This window comes from Pseudoliparis swirei, chromosome 18, assembly GCF_029220125.1.
Source record: "Pseudoliparis swirei isolate HS2019 ecotype Mariana Trench chromosome 18, NWPU_hadal_v1, whole genome shotgun sequence".
Lineage (NCBI taxonomy): Eukaryota > Metazoa > Chordata > Actinopteri > Perciformes > Liparidae > Pseudoliparis > Pseudoliparis swirei.
In genome coordinates, this window is record NC_079405.1 from 15171467 (window position 1) to 15186253 (window position 14787).

At 42.0% G+C, this 14787-nt stretch overlaps 2 protein-coding genes across 2 annotated transcripts; one reads left to right on the forward strand and one right to left on the reverse strand.

Moving 5' to 3' along the window:
- Positions 1 to 2010: 2010 nt before the first annotated feature.
- nuak2 (NUAK family, SNF1-like kinase, 2) lies at positions 2011 to 11611 on the forward strand. The gene is made up of 6 exons (XM_056437097.1): positions 2011 to 2493; positions 6356 to 6476; positions 6929 to 7080; positions 8010 to 8075; positions 8406 to 8658; positions 8749 to 11611. Exons 1-6 carry the CDS (start codon positions 2257 to 2259, stop codon positions 9777 to 9779), a joined length of 1860 nt encoding a protein of 619 aa, XP_056293072.1. The 5' UTR covers positions 2011 to 2256; the 3' UTR covers positions 9780 to 11611.
- Positions 11612 to 11710: 99 nt separating this feature from the next.
- On the reverse strand, positions 11711 to 14418 carry ccnd3 (cyclin D3). Its single transcript, XM_056437115.1, has 5 exons — positions 14031 to 14418; positions 13742 to 13957; positions 13404 to 13566; positions 12433 to 12575; positions 11711 to 12201 (listed from the first exon to the last, which is right to left on the reverse strand). The coding sequence occupies exons 1-5, from the start codon at positions 14265 to 14267 to the stop codon at positions 12022 to 12024; spliced, it is 939 nt and encodes a 312-aa protein (XP_056293090.1). The 5' UTR covers positions 14268 to 14418; the 3' UTR covers positions 11711 to 12021.
- Positions 14419 to 14787: the final 369 nt, after the last annotated feature.

The window sequence follows — 14787 nt, forward strand, 5'->3', positions numbered from 1 at the left end:
TTTCTTTAGTTTTAGTTTTTAAATGCTGTCAAGTTGGATCCAAATGCAATTTGAATACAATCACCCTCTGTTTAAAAGTATATCAGTAGTATTAGCTCTCAAAACATTGCCAATTTCCCATCTGTGGGACTTAGAAAGTATTACCTAATTTTATCTTAATCAAATTGCATTGTGTTTCTGTTAATCAATATGAAACAGGTCTGAAGTTCTTTTCAATAGTCATTGATTTCATGTTTCTCCTAGCCTAGGGACTATTCATTTTTTAAATCATATCAAATGAATTGTGAATTACATTTCAGCAGTCAACAAAGTATTATATCTGCTCATCCTGTTCTAACCGCGCAACATTCACCAGCTGAGTCTGAACTAATATTGCAGTCTAAATAGGATATTAATTGCTGAACATACTAGAATGTGCTCATTATTAGTATGCAGTTGAAAGGCCCACTTTGAACAGAGACACTGGCTGTTTCAGGATTCCTGGCAACCCACATCCAGTTATTGGTGAATGCATGCTGACCTCTAGTGGCCTACATCTGTAATGACATAATAATGTTCTTTTCCCAAATGCATTTCTCTGAGTTCACCAGAATTCCCATTTAGGTCCAATTGGATGAATGGTTGAAGACCCAAACAAATATTCTAGCTCCATGAAGTCCGCTAGAATTTAAAATTGTATTTCTCTACAACCCATAAGCCATAAAAGAATCCACGCCTTTTATTCTCGTCGACAAACATGTGGATACATGCTCTATTTGTTAACAGGGAGTTGGTTGTCTGTGCAAACTCAATTATATAATGTGAAGTCACATGATGATACCAATGATCTCTCTGACATTGCATGCAACTAACTGTGTTATTCCAGCCGCTCTTAATCAGGTAGATATACAGTTAGGTTGGAAAAGAAGCTCCTTCTCATTAATCAGTATTTTCTTCAAGTAGATAATTGAGGGAAATGACCTCCGTAATTCAATAAAGTGTAAACTGTTCAATTATCAATAAATACATTCACAATGAAAGAATGATCAAACAAATGGTATTATCGATCTCAGCAGCATAGTTGTCTCTTATTTGGTTTACTGTCATTCTGTGTTATATTTGTGGGGGATCTTTTAGTTTATTAAGTAAAAGTAGCAATACTGCCATTTAAAAATACTAGTAAGTAAAGATCCTGCATTTAAAATGCCTCTTAAGGAGAAACAGCCACGCAAAGCATGCACAACTTAATACATCCAAAATACAGGTACTCACAATGCAAAATAATCGCCCTTTAAAATGTTATTATAATATATCCCAATGTTATTATAATATATCCCAATGATATAAATCCAACGATTTCATATAGGATTACATTTGGGTAGTTTGATTTTAGATTTCTAGATTTTCTATTTATTTGTTTCTTTAAATTGTACAATCTTATACGTTTTGTATGTCAAATTAACTGAAGTAACGAAAGCTGTCAAATGAATATAGTGGAGTAAAAAGTGGTATTTCCCTCAGAATTTTACTGGAGTAAAGTACAAATGTATACCAGTACAAATGTATACACTCACGTAAAGTACAAGTACCTCTGATCTCTAAATACTGTACATTAATGTATGCTACTAAATTACAGGACACCATTATACTACATATTGCAGAGCTGTATAAAATACATTTGCCCCACACTTCATTGTGTGGTGCGCTTGTTGTAAATGTCCGAGCACACCGATTCTAACCACAGTCACACAAAAAGCTGAGATCTGCAATATGTGTTTTAACTTATTTAACGGTATTTAGTAGTTGTCTCATCAACTACTAAATACAACCTAAATTGCAAGTACTGGTTTAGACATTAACAAGGAAGTAACAATAGAACAAAATGACCTCAATTCATGCGCTTACACACTCCGGCGCCGTCTGGTGTCACAAATCAAGCGCTCCTCTGTGTACCTGGAACGCCCCTCGACTATTTGACGTGTCCGCTGCTGGCTGAGCTCAGAGCGCCGCTAGTGTCGCAGCGCGCTGGCTACTTGTTGCTGGAAGGTCTCAGCGCTCCGGACGAGTTAAACACACACGCGTTAGCTTTCGGTCCTAAACATCTAGTTGTACTAATCTGCTGCACAGCCGGAGTCAGCTCATATTCACACGTGTATGTGAATTGCACCTGAGCACAGTTGGGAGCAACTTGCTCCAACAACAACAACGGAGGTCCGCGCGGAGGAATGCGCTTTATCTGAGAACATACGCCAGAAGAGACAACAACGTTGTGTCAGGATGCAGAACTTACATGTTGCCCCTCTTCCGTCAAACCGACAGCCGTCTGTTGGGGCAGTTTCACCGGGTGAAAATCCTCACGTTGGGAAAGCTCCGTCCCAGGTGACGGTGAAGAGACAAGCCGTGAAGAGACACCACCACAAACACAACCTGAAGCACAGGTACGAGTTCCTGGAGACGCTCGGGAAAGGAACCTATGGCAAAGTGAAGAAGGCCAAGGAACGATCCGGTCGACTGGTAAGGACCGATATCAACATTCCTTTATCACTTTTTACTTGTGAGCCAAGTGCAATGCCTAGATCAACAGTGCCCACATCTGTGTTGGCTCTATCTACCCGCCACCTGTTGTTTAGAGATAAACGGCTATTTCTAGAAGACCGTCTGCACACAGGTAGTCCGCATATGTGGTTTTAATTAGGGTTTAGCTTTCAGGATTGGCCTCAAACGTGTCCCTGTAAGGAATTGATCACTAAATTGTAAACTAATAAAAAAGGCTAGTTTGTCTGTTGCTGCTGTATCAGTTGGCAAAGCAGCACACATTAGACATCAGTTTGTTTTAGGTTGCGCATGTCTTTCTGTCTTCTGAACATTGCGTCCAGTCAAATCACTGAATACGTGTTAATGTCTTGTGAAATGCATCCATGTATAGTCATCTACATATTGTATCACCATCTGTCTCAGGAAGTGTGTGTATCACTTTGTATGTTAACTAGGTTAGGTCTGTGTGAATTAAATATACATTTTATATAACACTTAACTGTATCTAATTATAAGAATGTTCTCCCAGTTACCAATGCTTCCCCTTTGGCAAACCTTATATCTGAGCAAGTATTAAAGTAGATCTTTTGGCAAAACAATCAATACTTAAATGAGAACATTCTACAAAAACTGAAGCCACAATTGATTCCTCTAACATTGCACAAACAACGTTACATCCTATTGGCTTAAAAGGAAGTATGCTGAGGTGTTTCTTTGGAAAGACTTGGTGACTTAATCTAAGCAGGAAGTTTAAAACGGGAAAGTTAGGTTACTGCCTTTCTTTGGTGGAGAGGAAACCACAACTAGCCTTTCAGGTGGATTCCTGTTTCCTGTGACCTAAAGGAGAAATGGGAGGTATCGAAAGTAAACTAACAGACTGCAGATAAACATTTTAAAAGGAGTAGCTACAATGCCTTCAGTTGATTATATTTGTATCCATTATGATGAAACAGGATATATGAATGCTGATAGATGTGTTTCAGTAAATGCAATACAATTTAACTGCACCACAAACTAAAGCCGCTTAAATGGCCGTAAAGTTGAACCAACAACTTTCTAAAGCAGTTTTTACAAAAACGAAATCCTATAACCTTCTCAAAGGTTAACTGCAGAGCTCTGGCATTAGATTGCATTCAGTTTATCAAGTTGAATTTACGAAACTGGCAACTAAGTTTGTTTTTCTACATATTACAAACTGTGTTCTACACCAGCTTTCTTTTGTTTTGTTTCCATAATATCATGTATTCAACATTTAAGAGAAACTAAAAGCCAGTTGTCGAAAACAAAACCCACACTCCAGTGTAACTGCATTTTGTTGCAGGTGCAGGTAGATGCCTTCAGAAATAGTGTCTCGTCAAAAACACAAACACATATACTCGGCCGAGTGAACTCCCTTTGTCGTGTCACTAAGCTGAGCTCAACTGCCAAGTCTTGCTTACCAGAAATGCTCTTTGTTAAGAGGTCATGGATGTTATGAGTAAAAGTTCATTGGAAGTCACGGAAGTTGTTCAGGAATTCCCCTTCTGTACCTGCAGTAAACGAGTTCAGCCTTGTTGTCCACACACCCATCTCTGCTCTGACACGGTCTGACGTGACGGCTTTAAAGGGTATGTGTTTGTGTCTGAATATCATCCCTGCAGGCGTCTCCCTGGTCACCATGCCTCAAACCCATGTTCAAACGTCAAAATACGGATGAGCCCAAATGTATGTTTTTAATTCAGTTCAGCTCAAACGGCCGTGACATACAATGGAAATGAGACAAACATTCATGTGCTTTGTTTTTATCTACCTGCCTGTTAGCATTGACAGCACAATGGACAGAGATATGTCACTTGACCCAGGGAGTGACCCAACACAAAGGATGGCTTCATCTTGCATGCGTTGTGGCACCACAGCTGTTCCCATTATCCACATGCATAGGTTTGATTACATACCCATTAAGGTGGGTGGTTTCAGCGCACAGTGCTTGACATGCATGTTGTGTGTATTCACCACCAGCTTTTCATGAAGCCATTACTCAGTTTGTGGTGAAAGTCATTCCTATGTTCTGATTAGTGAGTTTCAAACTTGTAATTCAGGTTGCACCATTTAAAAATGAAGACATGTCATAGCTAGTAAAGACTTGCGTAACATTTAAATGTATTCATCCTGATTAACAAATATCTTGGTCTATAACATACCCAATTAAAAGCTGATGTATATTAAATCATGAAGGCCAGTCATAAACTCCTTAGAATCGAGTCCCTCTACAGATTTTCTGTCGACCAACCAATTCATTGTTTAAGCTCTAATTTGTAGCTGCTGTTTCAAAGCTAGCTAATGGTTTTCATGCAGCTTAGAATGACTGGGAAATATCCAATTAAAATAACCTAATGTTGTTTGGTCAATTAGGTTAACAATATTGACATGTTTGGTAAGTTAAAGTATATTGTGTTATTTTTGTGAAATGTAATATGTCAAGTTAGATGTGTGACGATTCCATATGAGCACTTTTGCTTTTCACTCCAAACGGGTCACATATGAGTGAGTTGGTTCAGGTAGTTATGCAACATTAACACCCGAAAGAGGAACTTGGGGTTAAATATGAGATATTTCAATCCGGTGCTTCTTGCGTGGAACAAGCCGAGGGAAAGGGCTGTGCACGCACCAGCAGATACCGCACAGGGGTGTGAACTCATCACGAGTGTGAGCTCAGCCCGTCTGACAGCTATGCAAACAAACGCAGGAAGCCACAGTACCCAGAATCGGGAAAAGGTCTGGAGCGTGAATACAGCGCTGACCCGGAGGAGCATCGCGGCCAGACGGTGACTCATGACGGGAGACGGTTGTCTGTGGAAACTGATATGACGGCGTGCCATTTTACTCACTTCCCCCGTGTCTGTAGCCTTGAGGGTTGGAGAGGAGACGAGGACGCCCCGACACCTCGTGCCCATCGGGTGCCTCATGGCACCCTTCAACTTGGGGTGGACTGATGACGCACTCTGTGCACAGAGGAATCTCAGGCATCTGAGTTTAGACAAACGCAACACAACGACATGTATTCAGACGTGTTCGAAGCTTGTATGTGAAAAGTCCTCAACAGATGGTATTCAGATTTAAATTGACTTTTTCCTCAAGTCTCGCAGAAATACCAGCAGACAATATATTTCTTCACGGCAGAACAGACCAGCGATTTCCTCCACCTCGTTAGAAGCAACATGGCAGAGGCTTCGCTGCCCATTGTTACTCTCAATAGGACGAGCTTCAGAGGGACAGAAATTCATATAAACTTGTTGTTCTTTTTTTGTGCACTTGTTCTGCTCAAATTTAATATAGTACATTTATTTACTGAAGCAGCACAGTTACTGATCATTGTATTAATGTGTTGTCAGTAAAGCGAGTCTATGTAACTCTTGAAATGATAAACACATTCTTCTTACAAATGTAAAGTTGTATCATAAGTGGGGGGGAAATACACCATTTCTATCCACTCGTTGGTTTTGCTGCTGCCGCCTCCCTTGGTCTTGTATGAGCTTATGGTGGCTGATGTTGGCAAACTGGGAAATAACTGACATTACAGTCTGTTTACTGAGTTCTTAAGACTCATCTCAACTTGTTCTCCTGTTCCTTTGTGTTTTTAATATTTACCATTTTCCTGCAATTGTCACTTAAGGCCACAGCAGCTGCTGTTCATCAAAAGTTACACTCTTGCTTTAAAGTAACAATTTGATTCTCCTAGCAACTGTCAAGCTGTATTGTTTTATTGATTAGTCTCTGGAAGCAATCTCACTTTTCTAAAAAAGCAATCAAAGTATAATGCAATATTCTGAAAGTCAAACTCTTTTATTTCTTCTGTCTTCAGGTTGCGATAAAGTCGATCAGAAAGGAGAAGATAAAGGATGAGCAAGACCTGGTTCATATTCGCAGAGAAATTGAGATCATGTCCTCTCTGTGCCATCCGCACATCATCACCATCTATGAAGGTACACTATTCAAAATGTTGCGTTTGGGTTTATTTTCATCGTCGGCATTTCAGAGCTGACTCGATCTCCTCCATGCAAAGTGAAACGTGACACCTGGAAAGAGACGACACTCAATCAGCCTGTTTGGAGATTCAGAGTGTGGTCACGCAAGTCTTTAGCGCTGACGTCCTGTCATACCCCGACAGCGCTGCATCAAAATGTGCAGGGCCTCGTGTCCCTCACGCCTGATGGTCATCGGTCAGTGTTTGTCCACCTCAGTGCATGTTAGCAATACGGTCATCATGGGACCCCGTTTCTTCGTATCTAATCGGAGTGAACAAGGAGTTCACGGGAAGATCTATAATCGTTTTTCAAAGCAGGCACTGTCGAGATTATCTAATGTAGCTCCCTTTTGGCTGATTAGTTGGATATGAAACCTTTTAATAAAAGTGTCATGTTTTTTGGTCTTGCAGTATTTGAGAACAAGGACAAAATAGTGATTGTGATGGAGTACGCCAGCCGAGGAGACCTGTACGACTACATCTGTGACAAGAAGAACATCTCTGAACGGGAGGCCAGGCACTTCTTCAGACAGATTGTATCAGCTGTGCACTACTGCCATCAGGTAAGGCAGTCCGTCTCAGTCCAACGCCTTCACACACAAGATATGAAGTTGTTTATTGGAGCCCTATTTACGCATGGCTGCTACGTCAGGGCTAATGACGCAGAGTCCACTCAGACTAGTTGCGCCGCTCGTTGTTTTCCCAGAGCGCCGGCACCCCATAAGTAACAGAATGGGCATTATTCACAGAGCCTGCTGGTCTGAACAGGGAGGCTGTGAGAATGATGCAGGGGGAGATGAGCAGTTGGTCTGCAGAGAGCTAGCGTCAGGGCTAAAGGCCAGCCGTCCCAACAAACACACACTCTTAATGACGGCGTGATGGGATAGAAGAGATCTACACACACAATGCATTGTTGCTGGGTAATTACAAACATTTACAGCACACTGTTTTAGTTTTAGTGTGGCCGTTCAGCACGATGCAGATCCTTTTTAAAGTGTTTGCTGGGCTGTATTTACAGAGTGACTTGCCCTGTTCTGTGTTACCCATCTGGGGTTTTTTAATTGCTGATCTCTCGTTAAATATTTAATTTTCCACGTTGACAACAATCAGAAAGGTCATTGGAAAAGCTGAATGATTCAGTCAATAGTTAAAAAAACTGCACGCATTAGTTTCTTCATGACTACATCATTACAATAAATACATGCTACATAACACAACCTAGAAACAATGTGTCTGTTGCTACAAGTGGTGTTAGTACGTAATAGTTGACCTGCATGTTTGAAAACTCAAAGGCATGCCCCCCTGCTGAGTGGAGGACAATGAGGCAGAGCAGATGCACTAGAAACAAACTTCCCTCGGAAAAGAACGTGTTCGGACCCAGTAAAGACTAATCCTTTTATATAATATATATAGACTACGTCCAGGAAACTGATGTGCCTGTAATTATATAATTGTTATGCTCAATAATTATTTTATTTTTTCTCCCTGTCAGAATGGAATAGTACACCGGGACCTGAAACTGGAAAATATTTTACTAGATGGCAACGGCAATGTGAAGGTATGCATATGACATGCGCACACACACACACACACACACAGAGGCTGCATTTTAGGGTATTTAATATTTGTATGGTTTGGATTATAAATGGCAGCAGATGGTGGTTGTTTCAAAAGGTAATGAAAAGTAATGTGTAATATGTATACGACGGAAGATTGATTTGCTTCTTGCACGAGTTCTCGTGAAGGAAAGTTGTTTCAGCATTCAATCTCTAAAATCACGCTGACTATTCATCACGGTGACTTGTAGAGATGCATATGGTTGTTTCTTCTCTGCAGTAATTTAATGATACAACAGATCCGACTTGACTTCCACTTGTTGTTCTTGCAGATCGCAGACTTTGGGCTGTCCAACCTCTTCCATTGTGATAAGTACCTTCAAACCTTTTGTGGAAGCCCTCTGTACGCTTCCCCTGAGATAGTCAATGGCCGGCCATACCGCGGGCCAGAGGTGGACACTTGGTCTCTTGGTGTGCTGTTGTACACTATGGTTCATGGTACTATGCCATTTGATGGAAACAACCACAAGGCATTGGTCCAACAGATCAGCACTGGAAACTATCGTAAACCCATCAATCCCTCTGGTGAGTCTTTCAGCGCAACTATTTTTTGACTCATTATTTTAACGTCTGTAGTGTGACACTTATGTAATGATGTACGTTTCTCTCTCTCAGATGCATGTGGGCTCATCCGATGGATGCTGATGGTAAATCCTGACCGTAGAGCCACAATAGAGGAGATTGCAGGACACTGGTGGCTTAACTGGGGCTACCAGCAGCCATTACTGGTTGAGGCAAAGAGCAGTCCAGTGGAGCAGACCACTCCACCGGCCTCTCCTTCTACATCGCATTCTGGCGGGCTGGCCTTTGTCGGTAGTTGGCTGCGCCGTACATCCAGGCCTCTACTTGAGAACGGCTCTAAGGTGCGCTGCCTGCTCCGCTCACAGGCCGGTGGAGGGGATGTAGTCCGGCAGCGCTCTCTGCGAAGGTCGCGAAAGGAAAATAACGTCTCCCAGACCAACCATGAAGTCAGCACCGACGGTCGCCCCTCGAAGGGGATTTTGAAGAGACGCAACAGTGTGAAACAGAAGCCAACGAGTGAAGTCCCGGCTGTCGGTTCAGTGGAGCCACACCACATTTTGGGTTTGCCTCCACCAGCTGATGCGCCTTCTGCTGCTCTGCTGCCTCGCAAAGGTATCCTTAAGAAGAGAACAGAGCAGGAGTCAGGGTACTACTCCTCCTCTCCCGAGAACAGTGACTCTGGCTGGGCTCTACGAAATAGAGAGTGCCCTTCAGCACCGACTCATAAAGGCATCTTGAAGCGCAATGGAAAGTTCTCCTCGGGTAGGCAGCAGGAGTTTGGCTCTCTGGACCAGCTGGCAGCGTCTTTACCCTGCGGCGGCGGCGGGGCCATCAGCGAGGACAGCATTCTGTCTTCTGAGTCCTTTGACCAGCTGGATCTGCCAGACCGTGTAGGATCTCCAGCACGAATGGATAAACCAGCCAAGTCTAGCATGAGAGGATGTGTGTCTGCGGACAACCTGCTGGACATCACGGAAGACGGGATCCTTGGTGATGGGTCGCTCAGGCCCTGGAACTGCTACAGGGCAGGAGTGGCCGACAGTTCCTTTTCTATCACAGACTGTGATAACGTAACCGAGGCCTACAAACAGGCCATGGTTACACGAGGCGCTGCAGCAAGCTGAAGACCTTTGATTGGTGAAGGACACTAACTTAAGCCTGCTAAACTATTGAAGACTTGTTTGCCAAAGTGCATGAGGTGACACAACCAGCACACTGTCGTGATAATCATTTTGGCGAACTTCAGGAACAGCACAGTACCAAAAAAGGAGGAGAATTCTTATTTTACAAGATTGTATTTTAGGTGATAGAGATCTATTTGTATCGTTTGAGAAACTGGCTAAAAATAACCTGACTGCACAGTCTTTTACAAAAATGATGCAGCAGTTTAGAATAACCATTTCAGAGATCCTCAGGAGAAGGAAGAGAGCTGCTGTGGGTGAATCGGGAGCTCTTCATTTTCACGCCTATTATCAAAAGTGTAATTAAAGCAAAAAGTCACCCTGAAACCAAAACCGGCAATATCAAAGTTGTGACATGTTTGTTTAAGATATATCTCGGTGGCAATAAACCAAACTGACATTAACAGTCACAATAGGACGACTGTTTGAACAGCCATAAAGTCGGTGTCTTTTATTGTTGACGGGAGAGTTTGAGAACGTGAAACTTAACGTCTCTTTAAGATTCTAGCGATGTGAAAGCTGATCATCTGTCAATGTATCTACGAGAACAGTAATGACGCACAGGTAAATGTTGGAATGGGTATACTAAAGCTTTATTGTGCTTCAGGATGTGGGGGAAAATTATATTTCATGGATACCAAAGAGTAGGTTTGTCAATATGAGTTTTTTGTTTATGCAAAAGCAAGTGCCAAAAGAATCTTTGTTTGTAACCGGGACTTAAGCGCTTTTTTTATTATCTTGTCGTTATTTGAAATGACTCATTCTTCGTTTGGATAATGACTTTAATAACAATCGTGACCTGACGCATGGAGCGTAACCAGTAGAACCTGCTTATGCTCACGGACAGGTGGCCCTTACCTCTGTGTGCAAGTGGCAGTTTTACAGGTGGAGCTCGTTAAGCTTTTTTTAAAGTCAGATTTAAATTTGGAAAACGGTGAGGTGTTTGAAAGTGAACAATGCGCCCCAGCTAACTACTGCACGCTGTGTATAATATGTAACCGTACTACTGAATTTCCAAGTTGTCATGGAGCTCATATGTATTAAAATATCAATACACCTCAGATGGGAAAGTATTTAACTGTTAAAGCCCTAGGTGTAATCCTGGTGACCTTAAATGACCAAACCTAAATAACAGGTTTAAAAGTAAAATCATGAATCATTCATGATAATCATTTAGTTTTACAAGATATCTGGTTCCTACTCCTGCTTTATGAAATACCCACTGGTAATCAGATTTCTGTGTGAAATGTCTGCACACTGGAGTTACTTGACTGGATTGTCAAGCTGGCTTTAAAGTGGAACATCAAGCCAGAGTTTGAGCACCATTTCATCGGACCATCCAAACCAGACGACAGGTTTTGAGTTTTTATAATGAAAGTTACAAGAAGGCGGTCCTTGGCTGCTTCATTTATCTCCTGTTATTTATGGTAATGTTGTTGCCACACTGTGGGGCTAATCTGGAATTTAGTTTCTACAAAAGCACAAAGAGTGATTTCAACTGGAAGTTCTTGTCATTTTATTTCTAATGTCACAGACGACTGGTTTATTATTCAAGTGTTACAGAGGAAGAGGGGTGTAAAATAGTACCTTTCATTTTCTTTTACAATATGAAGTGCATTTTATCACTTCCCCTCCAGACATTCTTATCTTTATTATACATCAAGGAAAAAACATGTTTGCTCAAGTCATGGGGCTAATTATTTATATGATACTGATCTGCCATGCTGTTATGACCGGGAAGAGGACATCAATAAAAAGAAAACTGAGAACTCAAATACTGGCTAATGATGTTTTGTCTTTTAACAGTGTTGGTTTAAAGCAACAAGGGAATTAAATTGTTAAATATGCAGAAACATTTATTCAAATGTAACATGTTCAGATATAAAGCTGTTAAATTATTTAATGAATCCAGATAAGTGCCAATACATATGAATAGAATACATAACATTTCAAATGTGCAAAATTGCAAATAGGATTAAGTTAAATTCAACGATAAGTTAATGTGTTATATTTTAAAGCTGCCAAGTATAACACTTTAAACAAACGGCAACAGGATGGATGTTTGAAACAAAACTCAAACTGTAATGGCTCGACATGTTGCAGAGAATCAACTTGCCAAGAACAATTGAGATTACAGAGTGATGGCATTGTTCTGTTTAATGGCTGCCAATTTACAATGTAGCCATTAATGTGAGGGAGTGTTTTTAGATGTCACTGGTGTCAATCCAACATCCTGAAAGTCAGCAGGGGTGCAGCTGATCTCTGACCTGTGAGCTCCTGATCTGCAAACACTGGCCTGGAAACAAGAGGGCAGGCTGAGCTCCAACACATTCCCTAACGTGTCAGAGCAGAGGAGGACGGAGCTCTGTTCAGGGACAGATCAAGGGGGGAAACAACCGTAGGTTAATCAGTGGGTCATGGACAGACTCTCTGGCTCTTGACCAATGATGTGCATGGTCGCTCTTCTAAACATACATCTGACTTTTTCTCAAGACTGTTTAAACAGGCAGCTTTCTAAAATGATCACAAACATGCCGGCGACAGGGCAAAGTCAAAGAGATGCTATCTAAAAATGTCAGTTAAACATTACCCATACCAGATCAATGACCAATAGGTTGGCCAAAAACGTCATCACCGAATCAGAGGAGACGGCAGCGTCCACTAACTTTAGCCTCTGCATGGCAATGCTCACGCTGGCACATGCAATGGTGGAGGGCAAGAACACCGAAAACCTGCAGTCTGATGAGAAGAGACAAAGATCCCTGCCTCAAAATATTGAAAGAATCACATCTAGCACCATATCTCATAACTACGATGGCCACTTGCAGTTCACTTAAAGTACTTGTAGCCTATTGCAACAGTGAGAATGTCATTAAAAGCTCGTTGTACACATTTAAACAGATCCCACCGTAGCAGACACACCCTGATGGACAAAAGCTAGTAGTCAAAAGAAGACATTTCCCAAAACATGATAAGCTGGTAGAATATCCTAATTGCTTCAGGCAGGAGACACGCTGAGATAAAGAGTCAGACATTCAATCCATGCTGAGACACCTTTTAGAATGAGTTACAATAATAGAAACCTATGAATTGTCTCAATTGTATGAACTGAAATGTCAGTCTGTCTAAAACCGCACACACTGACGGTATCTCCGTAACCTGTTGCCTCGGGCAACACCAGAGATTCGTGGGAAATCCGCCAGCTGAATGGTCGGACGGAGGTCTTTCACAGGAGACAATACAGGACTACACAAACTCAGCTCTCCAAAATGAACAGCTGACACATCACAACCAAAGTTATGGCTGCTTTATGTTCATTGTTCCCTGTGTAGAAAGTCATTTAATGTCAGTAACAATGGATATCAAATATCTGCTTTTACTGCATTACTTTTTACTACAGTAATAAAATAGATTTACAATAGAGTACAGAACGCAAGAAAATATATGGTAAAATATATATTTTGTACACAATGTGAATCCATTGCCAGTGCATATCGTCTTCTGCTGTGTTTATTGTGGGAAGAAAATGTACATTTCACATTCTGGTAGCCCAGTTATGTAACTCACCAGTGGCTGCCAGAGCAATATAGGAGTGAACATGTCTGCGCATGCTCGGAAGGTGTTGGGGCCGAACCAAGGGCAGCGCGTGAAGCACTGGCTCCAGGAAGTCAGAGGGCACCACAGACGCCAGACACCAGTCTAGCCTGGAGACCACGGCCACCTCCCACTGCTGCAACACACACTCTACCTTTAAAGGGCCTTTACAGTCACACTCTGAATTATAAACCACAACAGAGCCAGTCTGCCATCTGAGGGAACAGTCAAATGAGGTGTACGCTTATGATGCGATCATTGGATCCCAAATGCAATATGTACTTTTTGCAAAAAATTAAAAAAAGAGTTACCAGGATGTCCGAGATTGAAACAGAGTAGTCTGTGTAGATGCAAAGCTTGCTGGCAGTCAGATGGACAGTCTCTCTCATTTTGGAGGCCAGGAACATGCAAACAGCTCCTAAAAGCTGCAGGTTGGACTTTTCAACAGCGAAACCGCTCAGGTAACAGTCCAGGTAGTGCGCTGCCAGCGGAAACACCTCCTCCTCACATTTCTGCTCCTCACACACCTACAAAACGGCCACATGTTGTACTTCAGGTCAGTTCGATAACAGATGCTTTCAGTTCGACTGCTTCGCATACCTGAAACATCCACACGGCCAGTATCTTCCGCATGTGCGGCTCGATGTCGGTCTGGACTCTTTCAAAGCATGGCGCCACCTGGCCGCTCTTCTCCAAGGCCGTTAGGTTGCGCAGTGTCCGGAGGTCCCCGGTCACGGGTTGGTCGCTGCCCGACCGGTGAACCACGTCCCGCTCCGTATCACCGGCGTGTATGTGTGTGTGTCCACTTTGAAGCCTCCCGTCCTCATAAAGATCCATCGACGAAGTTAAATCGAGTAGCGTTTCAAAATGGCGTCCTCCACTTAACCGGGTTAAGCTAGCTATGCTAACTCTCTTTAAAAGAGTCCTTTTTAAATAGCAAGGGAACGTCGTCGGGACTAGATTGGATTAGTTTCATCCAGGTTTACAAACAAAAAATCTAACCTGAACTTTATGGGCTCCAGCTCTGTAGAATATATACTTATTGTCAGATCAATTCAGGTGGACATTTATTTTTTCTGATTGGCGAAAGAAACTTAATTTGACCAATGATGCTGAAAAGGAACACGTTGTCCTTGTTATAATTAAAAATGCACAACTTCGTGTTTAAAAATAAAGGACAGTTCACCCCAATTTCTTTTTAAACATACTGTTCAGGTCTATCTAGAGCTAGTTTAGGAACTATTGTCCGGAGAGAAGTCTAGCTTGTCTAACGTGACCTTACTAAGTAGATTGATATTTGGGCGAACTCTCATGAAGAAGAGGTTCCTTAAAATACTGAATTTACATTTGAGGTATT

Excerpts from the sequence above, each read along its gene's own strand:
- ccnd3 (XM_056437115.1), bottom strand. The coding sequence starts at position 14,267 with ATGGATCTTTATGAGGACGGGAGGCTTCAAAGTGGACACACACACATA. Across the intron at positions 13,567-13,741 it reads TTTCAATCTCGGACATCCTG|CAGTGGGAGGTGGCCGTGGT; the intron begins GTAACTCTTTTT and ends TGTGTGTTGCAG. Across the intron at positions 12,202-12,432 it reads ACCTATTGGTCATTGATCTG|AGCTCCGTCCTCCTCTGCTC; the intron begins GTATGGGTAATG and ends GTCCCTGAACAG.
- nuak2 (XM_056437097.1), top strand. The coding sequence starts at position 2,257 with ATGCAGAACTTACATGTTGCCCCTCTTCCGTCAAACCGACAGCCGTCT. Across the intron at positions 2,494-6,355 it reads AGGAACGATCCGGTCGACTG|GTTGCGATAAAGTCGATCAG; the intron begins GTAAGGACCGAT and ends TTCTGTCTTCAG. Across the intron at positions 7,081-8,009 it reads CTGTGCACTACTGCCATCAG|AATGGAATAGTACACCGGGA; the intron begins GTAAGGCAGTCC and ends TCTCCCTGTCAG.